Raw genomic sequence first — 23198 nt, 5'->3', positions numbered from 1 at the left:
TGGTCAAAATAAACTACTTGATTTCCTTCACCAATCCCTTCCACTGTGTGATCATAAAAATTGTATTTTCAGATTGTTCGTGTTTTATTTATAAATCAATCCACATTCACCATTAAAATGTATCCACTGTACAACAAATGTCAAGCTGAAGTAGTAATCCCAGCTGCCTTTACCTTTCCTATCGCTGGATCGAACCCCAGCACTGATCTAGCAAGGAAAAGATCACTCAAAATGCACCACACTAGACTCCATGGCCAGTCCTAACAGGGGCAGGAGCTCCATCCATGATCTTAATGTAGTAAAACTCAGATAATCTATTGTCTGATCATTCAGAAATCCTAAGGGTTCAACATCTGGATCGCGAGCTTGCTGATGCCCATGCTGCCTTCTGTGCTGCAGGGCTTGGTGTTCTTGTGTTCTCTTTAGTACATCAGGGCCCTGGGTTTCCTCTCAACACACCATGGCCTGAGATCCTTGTGCTCAATTTAACTGTGGTTTTCATGTTCCCTCAGTACAATGGAGGCCAGTGATTCCTCTTCTCCCCTCTAGACACCTAAGCCTGGCATTCCTGTGTTGCCTTCTATCTTATTTGAAGTTCTTAATGCTGGACATTAAGAACCAAGTATACCCCTTCAGCTAGCTGCTCTTTGGTGCAGCAGCTGGCCTTGGTGTTAACCAAGGTACTGGAGTTGGTGCAGAAAAGTGATGTGTGGTCTAAATGTGCGTGATTGTCTTGAATGTTCTTTTTGCAACCCCAAGACCCTGTTGGACATAGATAATGTAAGATGCTACAAGTGCATTTCCCTTGTTTATTAGTGAGACAGACGGGGAGGAAGCTACGTGGCCTCAGTCGGAGCAAGGACTGGTCCTCGAGCCATGACTTGTCTGTTGTAGCAGTCCAAGAGAGGAGATACCAGAGGCATTATGGCGTAGACTCCATGCTGGGTAGGGGGCTAGCCCCTCCTCTCGGTGTTGCCCTCCAGAGCTTGATGATTGGAATGACAAGCTAGATTATGCGGATGTGTGCAGAAGTTCGCTGATGACACAGCCATAGTGGGGTGTGTCAGGAATGGACAGGAGGAGGAGTATAGGAAACTGATACAGGACTTTGTGAGATGGTGCAACTCAAACTACCTGCATCTCAATATCACCAAGACCAAGGAGATGGTGGTGGACTTTAGGAGATCTAGGCCTCATATGGAGCCAGTGATCATTAATGGAGAATGTGTGGAGCAGGTTAAGACCTACAAGTATCTGGGAGTACAGTTAGACGAGAAGCTAGACTGGACTGCCAACACAGATGCCTTGTGCAGGAAGGCACAGAGTCGACTGTACTTCCTAAGAAGGTTGGCGTCATTCAATGTCTGTAGTGAGATGCTGAAGATGTTCTATAGGTCAGTTGTGGAGAGCGCCCTCTTCTTTGTGGTGGCGTGTTGGGGAGGAAGTATTAAGAAGAGGGACGCCTCACGTCTTAATAAGCTGGTAAGGAAGGCGGGCTCTGTCGTGGGCAAAGTACTGGAGGGTTTAACATCGGTAGCTGAGCGAAGGGCGCTGAGTAGGCTACGGTCAATTATGGATAACTCTGAACATCCTCTACATAGCACCATCCAGAGACAGAGAAGCAGTTTCAGCGACAGGTTACTATCGATGCAATGCTCCTCAGACAGGATGAAGAGGTCAATACTCCCCAATGCCATTAGGCTTTACAATTCTACCGCCAGGACTTAAGAACTTTTTAAAAGCTATTATTAATGCTTTTTGAGATAGTGATTTAGATGCATATCATATTTTTTACTGAGTTAAGTATTGTATGTAATTAGTTTTGCTACAACAAGTGTATGGGACATTGGAAAAAAGTTGAATTTCCCCATGGGGATGAATAAAGTATCTATCTATCTATCTATCTATCTATCTATCTATCTATCTATCTATCTATCTATCTATCTATCTATCTATCTATCTATCTATCTATCTATCTATCATTCACTTGCAGACTCCTGAGAACTGTTTGTTATTCATGATAACACCCATGCACCAACAATTTACAGGACATGTCACTCAGGGGCTTGGGCTGAAATATAACTTTCAGTGTGACTGTATCAATTACTGCTATCTTACATATGCGATACATAATATGTGTTGTGTATGACTATAGTTGCTGATTTGCACCTTGGCCCCAGAGGAATACTGTTTTGTTTGGCTGTATTTTTGGGTATCCATGTATGGTTGAATGACAATTAAGCTTGAACTTCAACTGAATTAAAAGTGTAGGAGTACAAGTTTAAATATAACCCAATAGACCAGAGAATCTGCCAGTCCAGCACTACTAAAATCCAAAGCATGCTGAATTAACAGTTTTCTTTTATTTAGAACACCGGAGGTATCAAAATACAAATATAAAATAAGATGACATAATCAAATTAAATGGAAGTAACACCTCTTCAGCATTTTCCAATATATTCACTAGTAATAGGGCATCAAAGAAAAAACAGAAAATATTGGAAAAAATGTACATTAATGATTTAAATGAGACTTTATTTTAAATTGAATATCCATTAACAAGGTATTCCAGGTTCTTGTTCTTGTTTATATTCTTAGCATAATCATTTAACTGCTTGCGAGGTTGCTGTGATGTAAATTCACTATTGCTGGACGACAATAAGTTAAATAGTGGGAACAGATGGTGAGACAAAGAATGGCTTCAGCCTCATGTTATTCCATCCAAACACTGAACATTTTAATTACCTAGTGAGAATGGTTCTGATAGGTTTGAACAGGACTGACTCCAAGAGGCTGAAAGCAGGCTGTCTGCACAGAGACAATTGTTAGTAGTATCGGGATACACCAGGCTGGTAACTGTGGAATTGGAAACAAGGCATGCACACATTACAAAATAATCCCATCAGATAATTACAATGCACACACGTGGATAAAAATAGACAATGCCACAGAGAAAATAGTGTGATTCACCTAGCTAAATAGAAACATACATGTTTTGTCGTGTTTGCACACATTTCTGGCAAGAGTCACATCCACTGGGAAATTGATTTGGGAAATGCTGAAGTCATTTTCCTGTGATACTTCATGCATGTGGTATTGTCAACAATATACACAGCATATAGTTTTCCCTTAAAACGGAAAGTGGACCTATAACCATCATTTAGTCATAGTAAAATAGGAAGTGTGTATTAAGTCAAGAACCATTTGTAAATAAAATGGTCCACACGAGACTTTATTTTTATTAACACTGATTTTTTTTCGTCTTTTCTCCAAAGGGCAACATTTATAAATCAAATGGGCATTCAGCATCATGTAAAAAAACAGCATCTCACTAAAGGCTTCAATCAATGGTAGAAGCCTAACAGCAGTGTGCATTCTAGTGACACCACAATAGATCTACTCCATAGCTTGAGGGTAGGCCTATACTTAACGCTATGTCATTCAATCCTCCCCCTTTCCTGATTTCTGCCCTTCCCTCTCAACTTCGCTCCTCACCATTTTCTGAATTCTCTTGCCACTTCCTTCCACTGTCCCTCAGCTCCATAAGGCATTCACTTTAAAGTTGACAGATGACAGCTTCTACCGCTTTGCCATCCAATTTCTGAACGGACATTGAACCCATGAACACTACCTCACTACTTCTTTAATTTCTATTTTGCAACTACTTATTTAACTATTTAATTTATGAGTCAACAAATTTCACGACACATGCCAGTGATATTAAATCTGATTCTGATTCTGCATGAGGGATACAGCAATTAGAAGCCCAGGCAACACCAACTGTCTTTGAATGCGTAAGTCAGTGTCTCATATTTTAAATAGGACAGAACTGCAATTTTAATTTCATAAAGCAGGACTTAAACTTGAACTTCTTTTTATAATACCTGATATGGCATAAGGCCAAACTTTGAAGCCACTTTGCAACCAAAAAAAAACTGCTCCAATATCTTATAACTGTGATTGTGGGACCATTGCAGCAGGAGGAGGAGGAGCGAGGGCTCGGGAGAGCGCTGAGTGCTGGGAAGCAGCCGAGGAGCTGAGGTGAGTGTGCTTTACGAGGAGCGTGGAGGGCAACTGAAGGGTTAAACAGCGTGTTGATTAGTTGATTAGAGGGAGTGAGTACTGGAGATAATTGGCAGGGACAAATAAAAGGAGGGGTAGCTGAAGAGGAGTGGCTAGTGTGTGAATGGCTCAGGGTAGGAGTGGAGCTTTGAGGCTTTGGCTCAAGAGGTTGAGGACGAGCTTGCTCCCAGTGAGGTAAGGCTGGGTAAGTTCCTTTAATTAATTTAATTAACTTAGTAGTAGGTAATGGAGGCAGCAGTTAGGGCAGTCGAGTGCTCCATATGCAGTATGTGGGAAGTCAGGGACGGCACAATTGTCCCTGATGACTACACCTGTAAAAGATGCATCTAGCTGCAGCTCCTGACAAACCATGTTAGGGAACTGGAGCTGGAGCTGGATGAACTTCTGATCATTTGTGAGGCAGAGGCAGAAATGGACAGGAGTTTCAGGGAGACAGTCACCCCTAAAAGTCAGGAGGCAGGTAGCCGGGTGACTGTCAGGAGAGGGAAGTGGAACAGACAGAGAGCAGAGCACCCCTGTGGCTGTTCCCATCAATAATAAGTATACCGTTTTGGATATTGTTGGTGGGGATGACCTACCAGAGACAAGTTGTATTGGTCGCATCTCTGGCAGTGAGATTGGACCCTCAGCTCAGAAAGGAAGGAGGGAAAAGAAGAGAGAAGTACTGATAGGGGATTTGATAGTTAGGGGGACAGATAAGAGGCTCTGTGGGAAAGATTGAGAATCCCGGATGGTCTGTTGCCTCCCTGGTGCCAGGGTCTGCGATATCTTGGACAGAGTTCTCAGTATTCTCAGGAGGGAGGGTGAGCAGCCAGATGTCAATATATTGTTTGTGGTTTTTAAACTCATCATTTGCTTCAAGAATGTTGTGGTCCACGTGGGGACCATTGACATGGATAGGAAGGAGGAGGAGGTCCTGCAAAGTTGAAGGACAGGACCTCCAGGGTTGCAATCTCAGGATTGCTTCCTGTGCCACGTGCTGGTGAGGCTAGAAATAGGAAGATAATGCAGCTAAATATGTGGCTAAGGAGATGGTGCAGGAGGGAGGGCTTCATGTTTCTGGACAATTAAGCTTTGTTCCAGGGAAGGTGGGACCTGTTCCAACGGGACGGTTTGCACCTGAACTGGAGGGGGACTAACATCCTTGCGGGTAGATTTGCTAGTGCTGCCCCAGGGGGGTTAAAACTAGATTTGCAGGGGGAGGGGAACCAGAGTGTTAGAGCAGATAGTGAGGTGGAGGAGGATAAAGGTCATGTGAGGACTGCATGTATAGACAGAAATCGAAGGTTCGTATGTGATAGAAATGTTCTCAGGTGCATCTATTTCAATACAAGGAGTATTGTAGGTAAGGCAGATGACCTTAGGGTGTGGATTGGCACGTGGGAATACGACATTATTGCTATTAGTGAGACTTGGTTGCAGGAGGGACAGGACTGGCAGCTTAATGTTCCGGGGTTCTGTTGTTTCAGATGTGATGGGGGGAGGAGTGGCATTATTAGTCAGGAAAAATATCGCAGCTGTGTGTAGACAGGACAGCCTGGAGGGCTTGTCTACAGAGGCCATATGGGTGGAGCTGAGGAACAGAAAAGGTGTGACCACACTAATAGGGTTGTATTATAGACCAGCAAATAGTCAGAGAGAAATGGAGGAGCAAATCTGTAGAGAGATAGCATACTGATGTAAGAAACAGGAAGTTGGAATAGTAGGGGATTTTAACTGTTTAAACTCAAGAAAATGCAAGCAAAGTTTATCCAGTCTCTCTTCATAATTTAAATGTTATGAGACTGTTATCATTTCTAGTGAACTTCTTTCCAATACTAATATGTCTCTCCAGAAACCAAAAGCAGTTTTGATGTGGAATTGACCAAAGCTCATCCCTACTGAATGCCATTTTTCTTGAGATGAAGGTCATTAGCCTCTTTAGTTAGCTACTGTCTCCATGTATGACCTTTCCTGATTGCTATGCATAGATGCCTAAGCTGCTTTGTTTCTCCACATCAACCAACCTGTTATAATAAGAACAAAATTCAGATGTTTCTGTCAGGTTCAGGGTGAAAGATTAAGGATTAGCTTTGTCAAGTGTACATCAAAACAAGTAGTGAAATGTGTCATTTTGCATCAAATCAAAATAGCAAAGTTTGTGCTGGGCAGTCACAAGTTTTGCCACACTGCTGGTGCTAACATACAGTAGCATGCTCATAACTTACTAATTCAAACCGTATATCTTTAGAATGTGGGAGAAAGCCAGAGTATCTGGAGGAAACCATGTAGTAACGGGGATGACGTACCAACACCTTACAGACAGGGCATAACCTAATACAGCTCATTCATCCTACGGGATCCCACTACCAAGCACATCTTTCCCTCCCCCCCTCCTTTCTGCTTTCCGCAGGGATCGCTCCCTACGCAACTCTCTTGTCCACTCGTCCCCCCCATCCCTTCCCACCGATCTCCCTCCTGGCACTTATCCTTGTAAGCAGAACAAATGCTACACCTGCTCTTACACTTCCTCCCTCACCACCATTCAGGGCCCCAGACAGTCCTTCCAGGTGAGGCGACACTTCATGCTGCCTCTCTAATCCAGGCAGCATCCCGGTGAATCCCCTCTGCACCCTCTCTAATCCAGGCAGCATCCCGGTGAATCTCCTCTGCACCCTCTCTAATCCAGGCAGTATCCTGGTGAATCTCCTCTGCACCCTCTCTAATCCAGGCAGTATCCTGTTGAATCTCCTCTGCACCCTCTCTAATGGCTGGTGTGGTATACTGCGTCCGGTGCTCCCGGTGTGGCCTTTTATATATTGGTGAGACCCGACGCAGACTGGGAGACCGTTTCGCTGAACACCTACGCTCAGTCCGCCAGAGAAAGCAGGATCTCCCAGTAGCCACACATTTTAATTCCACGTCCCATTCCCATTCTGATATATCTATCCATGGCCTCCTCTACTGTCAAGGTGAAGCCACACTCAGGTTGGAGGAACAACACCTTATATACCGGCTGGGTAGCCTCCAACCTGATGGCATGAACATTGACTTCTCTCATTTCCGTTAATGCCCCTCCTCCCCTTCTTACCCCATCCCTGACATAGTTAGTTGTTTGTTTTTTTTCTCTCTCTGCCCATCACCCTGCCTGTTCGCCATCTCCCTCTGGTGCTCCCCCCTCCCCCTTTCTTTCTCCCAAGGCCTCCCATCCCTTGATCCTTTCCCTTCTCCAGCTCTGTATCACTTTCTCCAATCACCTTTCCAGCTCTTAGCTTCATCCCACCCCCTCCGGTCTTCTCCTATCATTTCGCATTTCCCCCTCCCCCCACTACTTTCAAATCTCTTAGTATCTCTCCTTTCAGTTAGTCCTGACGGACGGTCTCGGCCCGAAACGTCGACAGTGCTACTCCCTATAGATGCTGCCTGGCCTGCTGTGTTCCACCAGCATTTTGTGTGTGTTGTTTGAATTTTCAGCATCTGCAGATTTCCTCGTGACAGCTCATTCATTGTAGCTTTCCCCTCTTCCAAATTTACTCCATGTTAATATCTACCCTCATACTCCAGCTCCAAAACCTACTGTGCCTTCTCTATATCATTTTCAAATCTCCATATTCAGCAGCTTGACTTGTATGCAAGTTACTAATAAAGAATATGAAAGGCCCAGGCTCAAGGTAGTCAAATGACACCATTGCTTGTCAACCCTTCCCAGTAAAGCAAACACTTTGCCCCCTCTGCTTCCAACTCCAAACCGATATGAATCTATGGTACAGGTTTCCCCTGCTATCTGAAGGTAGAGTGTTCCTATGAAACTGTTTGTAAGCTGAAATGTCGTAAAGCAAAGAAGCAATTACCATTAATTTATATGGGAAAAATTTTTGAGCGTTCCCAGAACCAGAAAATAACCTACCAAATAACACATAAAACCTAAAATAACACTAACATATAGTAAAAACAGGAATGATATGATAAATATACAGCCTATATAAAGTAAAAATATTGTATGTATGGTGTAGTTTCACTTATCAAAATTGGGAAGACAGAGCCAAAATCGATTTGGAGGAAAAAAAATCGGCACGTACAGGCCTACGCACGTATACGCATACATAAGTACATGTGTACTCACGTATACACATGCACATACACGCATGCGCACAAGGCTTCACGGTCATGGTGGTCTTTCTCGGGGTAAACACACATATAAAGCAGGCGTCTTTTTTTTTGTAAAAGCGAAAATCCTCTTTGGTTAGCAAAAACAGGTACTAATGTAGGTCTTAAGTAACAGCGAGCTGTCATAAAGCGAACGTTTGAAAAACAGGGGCTACCTGTATTGGCATGGACTAGAAGGACTGAAGGGCCTGCTTTTGTGCTGTACTTCTCTATGATTCTAAGTAATAAGATTCTTCCAAACCCATGCACTCTCACCTTTGGTAATGCTCACTATCAAATGAACTCTCAGAGTTCATATTGATGACTTCCAGTTCTTAGGACAGCTAAGTTACTTCAATATTACTCTTCTATTGAGGTTCCATGTTTTTCTGAAATGTCTGACTATCTCTATCCTTCCCTTACTCTTTGGTTGTCTGTATCTCACAGCAGGAATTGTGTCATTCTGCTTCCTATTTCTTCATTCTGTTCTCATTCACCTGGTATAGAATACCAATTCACTCTCTGGGCAATGTTACAGCATGCTACCTTCATCTGACTCTTCCTCCCAAACATGGAATGCTTCATATCTCTAGCGTGGTAATATCGATATTAACTCTCACCTTATTTAAGTGATAGGCCAATGCGTTCAACCCATAATATTGCTCTAAGCAGATCTGAGTTGGGGCAGTTTTACTGGGATTCCTTGATTTCCTTTAGATGTACAGCTGCTTGATATCTATAAATCACTGCCTGTTTGCTTTGAGCAATCTCAGTCTGTATTGTTTATGTACTGAACTCACATTTATAACGATAGGGTTGAGCTGAAGATGTAACAGTCACAATGCAAGGTGTAGTGTACATGGTTATAGCACTACATGGCATAAAACCATGAAGATACACATATTATTGAGAATCCTATCGCCTTTTTCAGATAAAACAGAAACACAAATCTTGCACGTACAGTTACATTTCTGAAGGAGCATAACCCTTTCCTTAAGAATTTAGTTAATAAAATGCTCTGGACTGTGACTTATTTGAAATGGTATAGATTAGTAAGAATCAGTTCAGAAACATAGGAACATAAGAAATAGGGACACGCCAGTCAGCTCTGAGAGCTTAGCCTAGTATTTGCCAAGATGATGGTTGGTGATCTACTTCAGCACCATTCTCCTGCATCATCCCCATATTTCTTGATTCTCCTTAATATTGAACATCTCTCAATCTCAGTTTTGTATGAACAAAGACTGAGATTCCACAGGCTACCAGGATAGTAGATTCCAAAAGTTGCTGACCCTCTGAGGGAGACCATTTCTCTTCCTCTCACTCTGAAATAGCCGCCTTCTTTTCCAGTGACTGCGACTGCTGCTGCAGACTCCTAACCCACAGAACTGTACATTTTACATCAATCTGTCGAGTCTTCAAAGAATTATATTTTTTTAAGACCCAGTAACATCACCACTCATTCTCCTAAATTCTAGAGACTAAAGGCCTAGTCTACATAATATCTCCATAAACAGCAAAGCCTAATGAATCTTCGTCACTTTCCTGCTATGAAGATACTTAAGCAAGAAAATCAAAATTGTATGTACAGGTAATACTCTAAATATGGTCTCATCACATAAATGCAGCATCATATCTATAATCTTGTGCTCAAATCCTTTCTTAATACAGGCTAACATATTACTTGCCTTTGCTATTGCTTGTTGCATGAACATATCAGCGTTCAGTAACTTGCGTGCAGACATCTAAATCCCTGTCAACACCGACATTTCCTATTTTCTTATTTTAAAAAATACAGAAAAGTGGATCACCTCACATTGTTTTGAAACAAAACAAGTGCAAATATTTTAAATGTGAATTAAAAACAGCATTGCTGGAAGCACTCAGCTGGTCAGAGGACATCTGTGAAATAAGCAACAAAATTAATGTTTCAAGTCAATGACCTTTCACCAGCACCAGGAAAGTGAGAAAACTGGTTAAATTGCGGAGAGCGTAGGAGAGTAAAGGATAAAAGGAGCCTTTACAACACAGTGGGGCAAAATGAGGGATGAATAAAACTAACAATTCTTTTCTAGTTTTGGGTTCCCTCAACAAGGTTATTACCTCCATGTTTGTTTTCTCTTTCTCTCAAACTTTCCTGAACTACTTATTGACCAGGCAGCTCTGTAAGTATTCACATCAACTCGATAGCCCTGGCCTCTCCACAGCAAAAATATTTCCTTTGCCCAATCCCTCCATCCCCTATCCTCTCTGTAATTTTATTTCATTGTACTTTGAAAGATTGCTTCTTGAAGAGAGATTGAGTAGAATGGTTGTCTAATCCTAGTAGCTTCAAAGAGCTTATTTCAACAAAACTTCATACTTCCAGGTCTGTAACAGACTGACAACCATTATTTTTAAACGTCGAACCTAAAATTAGGAATATATGCCTAGGAACTGCGGACATTTCACAGCAGCCAGTGGAAGAGGCACTGATATTGGGGAGTTCTACAGAGAATGATCCTCAGCAGCACAGCAAATGAAGGAAATGTTGTAAATCCAAGTAGGCCTGCAGGCCAAGTCCGGATAACCATGAGGAGAGATGTCTAAGTGTACCGAAGTTCAAAGCTATGGGGGGAGGTTGAGGAGATTAGGGATAATCCATGGTTAGCGATTTGAGAGATTGTCTAGTAAAAATTATGAACTGTAATTATGAGGTCACTGTGATACTTGGCGTTAAGCACACACAACCCTGTAAAAGTATCAGCAGCAATAGGACACATCTGCAGTCTGGTTTTGCTGTTAACAAACACTATTTTATTAGTAACTATGTCATATAGTAACTTAAGTAACTTACACCTACCTCAAACACCTCCCCTGGCTGCTCATTCCATATATGCATCCCACTCTGTATGAAGAAGTTATCTCTTGAACACCTTTTAAGTTTTTCCTCTCTCTTAAATATATGATCTCTACTTTCTGGTTCCTCTTCTTTGGAGAAAAGACAGTGTGCGTTCATCCCTGGGATGGCAGGACTTTCATATGAAGATAAACTGGATTGACTAGGCTTATACTCACTGGAATTTAGAAGATTGAGGGGGGATCTTATTGAAATGTATAAAATTCTAAAGGGATTGGACAGGCTAGATGCAGGAAGATTGTTTCCGATGTTGGGGAAGTCCAGAACGAGGGGTCACAGTTTAAGGATAAAGGGGAAGCCTTTTAGGACCGAGATGAGGAAAAACTTCTTCACACAGAGAGTGGTGAATCTGTGGAATTCTCTGCCACAGGAAACAGTTGAGGCCGGTTCATTGGCTATATTTAAGAGGAAGTTAGATATGGTCCTTGTGGCTAAAGGGATCAGGGGGTATGGAGAGAAAGCAGGTACAGGGTTCTGAGTTGGATGATCAGCCATGATCATACTGAATGGCGGTGCAGGCTCGAAGGGCCGAATGGCCTACTCCTGCGCCTATTTTCTATGTTTCTATGTTTCATGCTATCTAAATCCCTCATGATATTACACATCTTTCTATGCCTCGATAAGGTTAAGAAAAAAAATACTTTTACTAAAGTTTCAGAACAACTTTAAAGGAATTCAGTCATTCTCTGGGCTTGCTTCATGCTTCCCTCCATCTAGAACAGATTGGTTTCTTACTTTAATGCATTGCCAGATACATTCCCTGCCTAAGTAATGTCTCCATGGTACAATTACATCAAATCAGTTTTGCTTCATGCCATAATTGCAAATATGGTGTAGAGGCAGCCAACGTTCAGTGCCAGGATCCAGCTAGAATGGGACAGAGGGAGGCCCCATGCAGAAGACAGCTTTATCTTGAAGTCAATACAGGCATTCTGAATATTCTAGATTTTGTGCAAGTGTGAAGTAGATTTTCTTCACAGCAAAGAATTCTCATCGCTATATCATGCCAACTGAAACATTACACCAGTACTTACAGAAGTAAAAACAGAACATCTATTAATCCCCATATAATGTTATTTTAACTATGTGTGTGTTTCATGTTAGTTGTCTCAACAGAATTGTAATACTGGCTGATCATCAAAAGTTTTAAAATTCACATACAACTGTAGAAACGTTGGGTAAATATTGGGTCAATTGCATTAATTGACCTTTTTCTCTACCTCAGTTGAAATGAAATTTACTTAAGTCTAAGGTTTTGCCTGCCATATCCAAACAAATGTCAAATGGTTGGGGTTGTAGTTGACTACTTTTATTTCCAGACCCTCTAGCATATTCACCTCAAAGAAAAAAACAAAGTAATAAGAAAGAAGCAAAATTACTTCCATGTGCTCACTTCCATCTGGCATCCATCAAATGTTCCACTCATAATACACAAATACCTTTCACATCTGCCAAGAATTTACAGTAAGTCCGAGCTTGCTTCCATCCTGAAATACTCTTGCCTCCTGTAGTTTGTCGCATGAGAAGTTTCTGAGAGAAACAGAGCAAACCAGCCTGCGAAACCAAGTCCACCTACAAAGCCATCCAGATCGATTCAAATGACTGTTAAATGTTTGCAGTTTATCAAAGTAACTGAAGTCCTTCATCCCTGTAATTCTTTTCAGCATCCCCTTTAAGGCTTTCATATCTCTTCCGAAGGCCTACATCTGAGATAGTGAACAACGCTCTAGTCATAGTCAAACTAATATTTTAAGGAAGCTCCTTGCTGTTGTACTTTCTGATTTTATTATTCATTATAGAGGTGTACAAAATTATGAGGGGTATAAAGACGGAAGTGTTAGTTGTAGATTTAACTGTAACATTTAAGCGAGGTTTGGATAGGTACACAGATGGGAGGGGTATGGAAGGAAAGGGTCCAGATGCAGGTAGATTGCACTAGGCAGAAACAGGGCATGTTTCTGCACTGAGGTGCTCTATGACTCTATGATTTTGACTTTGCATTGATAACTTTCTTACCAGTGTACCACTGCAGACCCCTTTATCGTAAGCTGTGTTCCTGAGCTAGTCTATCCTGGTACAGACTGTTCAAGAAAATAGCTAACGGGGAATCTCTGCAACTATGAGACTCTATGAGCAACCAACTTTCATAGGTCAAACAGGACAAATATCATGGACAGCTGATGCCAATGTAGGGAGTTTTGAATTTATATAGAAGCCTTAGAGTTGCTGCTATTTATAGAGGCATGTGTCAGTAGCATAGAATTAAATACTGATATTCCCTGTATATAAATTACATTATTATCATCTTACTCATCTTAATTGCTGATAATGAATCAACACAAGTACTGAGAAATGAACTTGAGGATATCAGAAATAGAAGCCTGCACAGCCCTGCATGTTTTGCTGTTCAATTCAATTATGCCTGATATTTAATCTCAGTGACAGTCTCCTGTAATATCTCCATATTGTTCAATTTCCCTGATATCCAAAAAATAAACTGTTTCAATAATGTGCACAAATGTGTATCTTCTGTTATTTTTTTGTTTAAAAAAAGCATCTGCTATTTAATTTCCCAAAGTAACTATAATATTACAGCCGATTGGTACAGCAGAGTGGATCCCTCATACTGAAGCCATCTATAAACTACTTACACATAGCTGAAAGATATTACACACAAAAATCTGTCTGTCAGTCACATCAAGAAAACGTGAGGCGCCACAAACAATGTCACATTTTCAACAATTGTCTCCAAAGGGTTTTCCCATCTTGCCAGAGACAGCAGATGGCCCTTGCAGTTGTCTGCAATATATTATATTGTTTAAAAGTCAAGATTAATTTAGAAGATGGTAGTGGTTATGTGGTGACAGCTGGTCCCTTAGTTGCCTAATTTAATTTTCATAAATTTCTAAGAGTATCCACAAAAGTTTTACACAAGTAATGAATCATATTTTACTTCCATGATTTTAACGGCAGCTTCGTTTTCCACTCAGTGAAGAATCTAGACATCTGAAGGAGTAGAAAAATGGAACAATTCCTTCTTCTGTGTCAACAAGATTAAATTGAAAATGGATAAAATATGGAGTAAAGTTCTCTCCGCTCTGCATAAATAATATGTGACTCTATTTTAATCCCGGTTCAACATATACAGGTCGAATATCCCTTATCTGAAATTCCAGAATTCCAAAACCTCTGATATCTGAAAGCTTTTGAGTGCTGACATGACATCACGAAAGGAAAATTTCACAAGGCACTGGGAAGGTTTCCAGATGATGCACAAATCTCTGTGCATCGCAGACAGTTCTGAGAAGTGACATCACATGTAATGAACAGAAATTAATGAAAAATAGGAAAAACACTGCATAAAGGAAAAAAATGAAGATCTTGATCGTGTATTGAAAGAGTGAATTCATCAGCGTCGGAGTGAACATATGCCACTTAATGGTAGGCTGATCATGAAACAAGCAAAGATCTGTCACAACGAACTGAAAATTGAAGGTAACTGTGAATATTCAGCAGGCTGGTTGCAGAAATTTAAGAAAAGACATAGCATTAAATTTTTAAAGACTTAAAAATTTTTAAAGATAAAGCATCTATTGATCATGAAGCAGCAGATAAATGAAATGATAAATTCATTGCTACAATCGTCACTGTTGAAAATCAAACACCAGAACAAGTCTACTATGCTGATTGTTTTTATACCTTACATAAAACCTAAAAGTAAAATACAAATGCTATATAGTGTAAACTTTTAATCAAATCACGACATTGTAGGTGGAGCCTGAGAGACTGCCGTTATTTGTTGTTGTTCAACAGCTGACTCTGGTATTCTCCCGATACTGCGATGTTGCTTTTTTCACCCTGCACACATTATATTAATGGTATGTCATAATTTTTACTGTTAAGTACATAGGTGTGATGAACAAGTGAAAGACAAAGACTGCTTACTTGTAGTACATAAATTTAGAGTCAGAGATGATAGCAATTCCAGACTTTCTTATTATATATAACAAAATCCAAAAATATTGAAATCTGAACTATTTCTAGTCTCGAGCCTTTTGGAAAAGGGGTGCTCAACCTGTACTAATTAGAGATAATTCACTACCATATGAGTTGTTTTCTTTTATTCAGCTGCCTCACATGTATATTACTCCTGTAATTCAAAAGCAATCTTTAGGTTTCAAAAACAAAATTACATACATTAGGAGTAAGCAGCAACCTAATTCAAATCCAGTATAGCTCAACACAAAGTGAAATATGTCAGCTAAGATTTATATTTTACGAGTAATAAAGATTAAATAGGTGATATATTCAACACAATATGCTCTTTTTTTTGCATTTTTGCTATTGGCTTATGCTTTCGGTAGCTGCAACTTCAATTCAAAGCAAGATTCGTGCATACACCAGCCAATACTGTGATGGATTTTCTCCTGCTCATGAACTGATTTATAACAGTTATTCTATTAACTGAAGTGCCTTTGTTTGATAAGACCAGTCAAACAACATCAAGATCAATGACTTTAGTTCTCAGATGTTCCTTTCCTTGCTATTCTTATTGGATCTTTGGACTATTTGAACCATGTCACTGATAATGGGATTCTTTTTACAACTAAGAAATATACATTTAAGGTACTACTAATAAAATACTTTTTATTATTTATTATTAATATTTAATTTTTGCTTCATGTGCCCTTGGGTTTTGTTAACTGAGAAGTACATTCATGGGAGGGAGATGGAGGCAGTAGCATTTCCTGTATTTCTGCACCCACATATACCAAGGTAAACATGTAAGATGTATTGTATATCAGTGTGAATGTATCTTTAAGAAATGAATGCACCATGTGGAATGACTTTTGATACATTGGTTCTGACCTTGAGTGCTGCCTGTGTTGGATTTTGCATGTTTTCCCTAAGAGTTTCCTCTTACTGGTCCCATTTATTCCCACATCCAAAGCCAGTTAACTGGCTAATTACCACTTCGTCTAGTCTAATGGCAAAAAGAATCGAAAGGGAGATTGTTCAGCATGTGTGAAAGCGAGCAGATCTGAGTGGTACAGGAAAATAACAATGGGGCAGGGAAGAGTTAAAATGATTCAAGTCGGTAGAAAACAATGTTCACTGGATACAACAGTGAGAAGAGCAGGCAATGGATACATGGATGAGGATAAATACAGTCAGGGCCATTTGCTCCACATTGCTAGGTTAGGTCTTTGATAAAAGATAAATAATATAGTATTGTGGCCATGTGTAAAAAAAGAGGAAGACAATACCGTGTTAGGCCCAGAGGCATAGAAGACGTTGATGTGTCTTTGGCATCATAAACTATAAACAGGCACTTTGTTCCCTTACAAGCACTTTGCAAGAGATTTTCAAGACTTACAAATATGGTATGCGCATTCAAAGAATGGAAAGATGGTCGGTCAACATATGGCCAGATTAAAGACACTGGAAAATTGGTATATTTATTTATAATTATGGACACAGTTATGTATGGTCACAATAGTGACATAGGATGTGAGGTCATTTCTGTGTGAAACCCATCTTGAATAGTAATCTGGAAAGCAAAAAAAGTGCTGATGCTGGATATCTGAATTAAAAAGAGCAAAGTCTGCAAATGCTCCATAGGACAGTCAAAATCTGTGGAGACAAACTATTTTAATGCTTGAGGTCAATGACCATTTTTGAAATGAGGGGAAAAAAATATATATATGGATAGATAGAAACAGGCAGAGTTAAATTTGCAGAGAAGGACGAGGACTAGGGAAAACACAATGGATGTCCATATTAGGATGACGACAAAGGAGAGACTGTTGACACAGATAGTTATGGACTAAAAAAAGGTGGTGAATGTTTGTTAATGGCCACTGATGGGAGGGGAAAATAAGTGAAGGACAGGGGAGGGAAAAACATCGGTTTGTGGCTTGAAATTGCCCACATAGCAGTTGTCAGAAATCTAAAATAAATGAGAATGCTGTGAAAGCCTAGAAAGTCAGGAAGGATCTGTGCAGAAAGACACTAAGTTGCATCAATTTCAGACTCCACATGGGAAAAGGCAACAAGGCAAATATTAATATTATTAAATATTTTTTTAAAAATTCCCGCATTTCCCTCTCCCCCCACTACTTTCAAATCTCTTAGTATCTTTCCTTTCAGTTAGTCCTGACGAAGGGTCTCGGCCCGAAACGTCGACAGCGCTTCTCCTTATAGATGCTGCCTGGCCTGCTGTGTTCCACCAGCATATTGTGTGTGTTGAGGGCAAATATTAAGTTATTATAGAACAAGTGGCTGGGGGATGTAGATGGTAGAAATCTGAAACAAAAACACATGAAAATGCTAATGGAAAGAGACCCTAGAAAGAAAAAAGACCTTTCAATTGCTGGTCAGTTCTTTTCATTTTTTCCACAGAGAATGACCTACTGTTCTCACCTGTCTGAAAGGCAGAGTACCATCCCATAAAATACATAAAAGAATAGTTTTGTAATGCAGGAGATGCACCACAAGTCATCTATAGTTTCTCCCCTTTAGAAGGACATTGCACAGCTAGTAACATTTGATGCCATTCTGGAAAGAAGTTTATGCCTGTTCCTTTTTGAATAGATTGAAAGGAAAAATTGGGAATGTCTACTAGGGGCTAATGTAACACAGTAAGTTCTTGCTAAACAAAAGATCATTCTTTTCCCCTGCTTATTTTCTAGAAAATGATAACAACTTGGCAAATTTTATGTTGAAAATCATTCCTTACTGCTTCACCAAGACAGGAGGAGAAAAGGGTGTGTGTAAAAAAAAAACTGTTCTAACAATGACATATTAAGTTGTGAGGTGGTCTGCCAGTAGAAGGAATGCAACTATATATGATCTTAAAATATTTTATGGAGTGAAGCTCCAGGGAAGTTGATCACATAAACCCAACCCAGACCACCAGGGAAGCAGAATGCATTGAGCTAGTTAGCACACCAGAGGAAAACAAAGAAATCAATCCACTTGCTCTGCACAGGATCAGATTCTTTAAGAGACAACAATGATCAAAATTAGTCCAGGACCCAATTCCATTATTCATGAGTGTGGATTGAGCAGAATCCGGCTTGAATGCATGAGTTTGCAACTCACTTTTCAATAATCAACTGAAACGTGAAAGGGCGGACAAAGAGTTTCAAGGAGTAAGGCAGTCCTGCATCGCATGACAATTAACTAATTTGGCAACTGAATCTGAAATAAAAACATAAAATGAAGCAATGATATATCTCCTTTACATTGCTTTAAACTATTACTATTCATCACAAATAAATAACTACGGGTTTTTATGTAAATTTGAGCATATGTTCAAAATTTATGTGAATCTAGATTTTTTTTTGGAAGGAACACCACATCTTAAGTTTGCAAACAGATAACATTAAATATGAAAAACCTATGGAGAATAAACAAATAATTTATCTTATCCAGAATTCAGCTTATCAAAATATTAGCAAATCTTTTAATGAAACTATTCAAAAGATCAATGCAATATATATAAAAATATAATATATGTGCTGATTTTCATGGCTGCAGAATATTTTAGATTCCACTACATCTTGTGATATTTTTATAGTTTTTAATATAGACATGTAGCAGCCAATTACTATGCAGCAAAGCCCCACAAACAGCAACGATAAATGACCAAGGTACTGGTGAGAAGCCCCAATTCCTCTTGCGAATTATTCCAAATAATACATTTATTTGAGAGGGGAGGCAGGATGTTCCGATTTGGCAGCAAAACACTTTTAGCTTTTGCTACACTGTATTCCAACCCTGCTTAACCTCTCAAGTAGGCAATTAATCTTTCAGTATCGTGCCCTGCATGCTGCAAACTTACTCCATTGCGTCTTATTTCCAAGATTATATGGCCCAGGAGACTTTTCAGTTTCAATCTGTGTACACTATACAGCAAATATTCATCCTCAACATTAGTCTGCCCATGAGAGAAATGAAAATCCATTGGAAAAGAAAATCATGTGAGTTGTATAACAGGTGGGAAATCTATTATCTCACATTACCAAATGGCAAAGTTAAAGCTGCTCAAGTTAGATGTTAGTAACATCAACCTCTTTATTGGCTGCTGCACTTCCAGCAAATAACTGCATTTATTACACAAAACCATTTTGCCCTTATTTCACAATCATCTACAGAACCGAAATCAATCTCACATAACACAGCACAAAACTTTCACACCAAGTACCCTCTATAAGGGATGTTGGATGGCAGACGATAATTAATTCAGGCCAGTCATGTAAATTGGGTCCCAATTTAAATTTCTAGTTTTGCTTTTCAATTTAAATTACCACATTTACATTTATAACTGAAATACTTCAGTCTTTCATCTGTAGTTACTCCTCTCTATCGTTTGAGGTATTTGGAAAAAGGGTAGTTACTCTCGGACCGTAGTTAGTTTACAGGAACTCCTACCGAGATAGGGAAAATGCATATGGATATAACAAAGTGTTTTCAAGCAGAAAGGCCTTGATTGCCAATCATGTTTACTGTACTGCAGCTTGATGACACTGCATTAGGATGCTGAAAACTGCAACAACCTGACTTTCATTGGCTGTGTTAGAGCAATTTTTGGGGTTAGCACCTATAGCAACTAAGGCTACATCCACACTAGATAATTTTGAAAACACCGGTTTCGTGTGAAAATGATAGGCGTCCACACTATGCGTTTTAAAAAATATCTCTATCCACATTGAAACGGAGATTTTGGTGAATCTCCTCCTACTGCGCATGCGCAGGACAAATCTACAGAAAACAAGCGACATGTTTGGTGTCGAATCTCGCTGCAGAAGTGCATGTTTGTGTAGTTACAGACTAGAAAAACTTAAAACGGCGGACAGCTGTTGGGTCTCGCGCAGGAGAGCTTAAAAGTAAAAAAAAACAAATACTGGAGTGTATGGAGGCAACCGACAGGGAGTTCACGGACAGATTGACCCGGCTGACAACGAACATTGAAAAACTGTCGAACTCTGTTGCATTAATAAAGCTCCTTGTTAAATGTGTAAAACGTGTCTGCATCAGTATTATCTTGTATTTCCATACAACGTTACATTAGGCTGTTACACATCTATTGTCAGAGAAGTACTTGCATAAATAGGTAAACCACCTTCATATGAGCAAGGACAGAAACAGGGCAAAGTGAGTATACTTATTTATTCAGTAAGTTATGGGTCAAAGTATTTGGTGAGTACATTTCTAACTCTTCTGGCTTCAGTCTCATTGCTGTCTGTTCTGAAATTGTTAGGTTGCGTTCAAGAAAACAATGAAATGGTGCACTACCGTCTGACAGTGTTTTTAAATTTTTCCAGTTTCCCTGTCCACACTGATCTGCCGAATCCGTGTTTTCAAAAATACCCACACTGGAGAGCGTTTCTGAAAAGCTCCAGTTTCAGGGGACGAAAATGCCGTTTTAGTGTGGATGGAGGGTAAAAACAAAGAGAAAAAGCTTTGGTTACGGATTTATCCGGCGTAGTGTGGACGTAGCCTAATTTAACCAACTTCAGATTCGAATATGCATTGAAGATTACATTTTAAGTGCAGGCTAGACAGACCAGGAAACAGGCATGTAACGGATTGTCTACATATGCATGAATCCAATCAACATCCCATGGCATGGTACAACAGTAATTAATATTTATTTTAGGTGTGGTGCTGGGAAGATGCAAGCATTTGAAACTGTCACGTGTAGCTTAAAGAATGGATCGTAAATATGGATTTGTTTGAATTGTCCCGAATTTTCTTTGATCTTTAGCACATAAAATGTTGTGTAGAGGTAGGCCAGGCAGACCTTTCTCACCCAAAGGGGTCACCATGTGATGCCTGCTGTATCTTGTTTTGTCGAATAAAGAGGCTATTACATATTTACCAGTACTTTTCTCCTGTGTCTTCATTCGAGCAACAAAAGGCTACATTAGCTCACTGCAATGTGGCACACGCACGGTATGTCGCAGAGGGCTAACCCATCTAAGCAGAAAATGGTGCAGCTCCCCGTCTGGATCTCCGCTGACTTATATCCAGTAAAAGCAGTCCAATATTGTCTTGCCAGGTAATTAAGAAACTGCCAATGGATATGATTGATGGTGTTTGTTGCCTGCCATGTGGCACCAGTGAGAGATTGAAACACTATGGTTGTTATGCTTCCCGTGTTATTCATGGCTTAAGTGTGAGCAGATGGTATAATGGCACATAATCGATTGTGTCCTGGACCATACATGCAGGACAGCTGTGCATAACTACTGCATCCAGCACTGCAAATGTGATAGCTTTGAAAAAACAGAATAAATTTATTTTGTATTACTGAAAGTTACTGACTTGGAGTACACATATTATGCCCATGCATCAGTGCTGACTAAATTCAACACTGCCCTCTGATAGCACTTATGGAATTCTTCACTTACTGCTTTGGATCGGATTTCTTTGGCATACAAAGGCTGCAAAAACTCAGATGGTCCTTCTAACCGCAGACCCTTGTCAGTGATTCTTAGATGCCCCATGCCATCCTGCAATGGAAAAAAAAATGGTAATGTCAAATCACAGGCTGGCAAGAGATAAGTACGTCAAACCCACATTTAGGCAATGAGCAAGTTCAATTTGATATGGGTCCAGATGGCAAGGTGAAGAATCTATTCCAATGATTGCTAGTTCTAGTATTGATTTAATGGATCTCATTGCTTCTTCACCGATTTTGGAGTAAATTTAGTTACCATTGGTCTGAATAGTTCTCTCTGACTCAAACCCTGCACATAGTATTTTTTAACAAAGGAATAATATAATTATGGAATAAAATAGGTTCGATATTGTCATTTTAAAAAAATTGGATAGGTATATGGACAGGAAAGGAATGGAAGCTTATGGGCTTAGTGCAGGTCGGTGGGACTAGGTGAGAGTAAGGGTTCAGCACGGACTAGAAGGGCTGAGATGGCCTGTTTCCGTGCTGTAATTGTTATATGGTTATATAAGCCACAAAATATTTGGAACCCAATTGTGTCATAATTTAGTTAGGGTAGGCCTTATTCCTCTGGTTAATTGAGAGTCCTACCTTTTTCTTTTAATAAAAGTAGTTTTGGCTTTGGGGAAGGAAGAATATTGAGATGTTATCTATATCAAATCCACATCTCTTCATGGTGCTCCTTGTTTTCTCCGAACTGCTCCAGAAGTTCATAAGATTAACTGTCTAATAATATTGAGCAAACATTGAAATATTCATGAACAACTACAGTATTTTTATACTGATATACAAATAAAAATTGCTTAAATGTTCAATACTATGAGCTAAATCAGAACCAATTGCATTCTGAGACACTTTAATTATCCAATCCCTTGAAGTGGAGCAGTCTATAAACCTCAGCACACTCACCTTCTTAAAGGATTCTGTGAAATCTATTACACACTGAGCAGTTAGACTGTTCACTCACAGATTCCCTGAGGACAAATTCACAGCTATCAGAAATTCCACTGAAGTAAATATGAGGGATATCTGTATGTAAAACAGATGCTCTTTACTGGAAGAGGTGGTTGTCAGAATAAGGTGTTAAAGAGTACACCACCTTCTGCTGCTTCAGCAATGACCTTCCCTCCAAAGTAAGGTCAGATGCTCACAAGCGATTTCTACTTGCAAATGTTCAGATAGTGATGCAGCCGGCATCTACACACAGTGAGACCTGTACAGCATTTAGACTTGAGCTGATAAGTGGCAAGTAACAGTTGTACCATAAAAATGCCAAAGAAATTACCATCTTCAATTAAAGAGAGATCAATCATCACCCTTTGACATTTGACACTATTGTCATCAACAAATTCAATACCATCGTCACTGAGCAGCCACATAAATAACACAGCTGCAAGAACCTGGGTATACTGTGTGCATTGGCTCACTTCTGACTTGCTACAAATTACTTTACTGACAGTGTCCGGCAAAGTTCAGGAAATGCAACAGCATCCAAATCAATACAGCTCCCTTGACTGTTGCCCCAATCACCATCTTATATATAAAAAAAACCTTACTCTGGCTCTGGCAGTGAAGAGGTAGTTATGTATGCATTCTATAATTTGCAATGTTAGCAATCCACCA

The 23198-nt window shown here is 39.9% G+C and overlaps 1 protein-coding gene across 1 annotated transcript in view; it reads right to left on the bottom strand.

The window, feature by feature from the left end:
- The window catches only part of sgcd (sarcoglycan, delta (dystrophin-associated glycoprotein)), a 574429-nt gene that overhangs the window by 82293 nt on the left and 468938 nt on the right, over positions 1-23198 (bottom strand). Inside the window, 1 exon segment of the mRNA XM_073067274.1 lies at positions 21526-21627. Coding sequence (XP_072923375.1) covers positions 21526-21627 — 102 coding nt within the window.

This window comes from Hemitrygon akajei, chromosome 15, assembly GCF_048418815.1.
Source record: "Hemitrygon akajei chromosome 15, sHemAka1.3, whole genome shotgun sequence".
NCBI lineage: Eukaryota > Metazoa > Chordata > Chondrichthyes > Myliobatiformes > Dasyatidae > Hemitrygon > Hemitrygon akajei.
The sequence above is the reverse complement of the archived record's forward strand: the minus strand, read 5'-3'. Positions and strand labels throughout refer to the sequence as shown.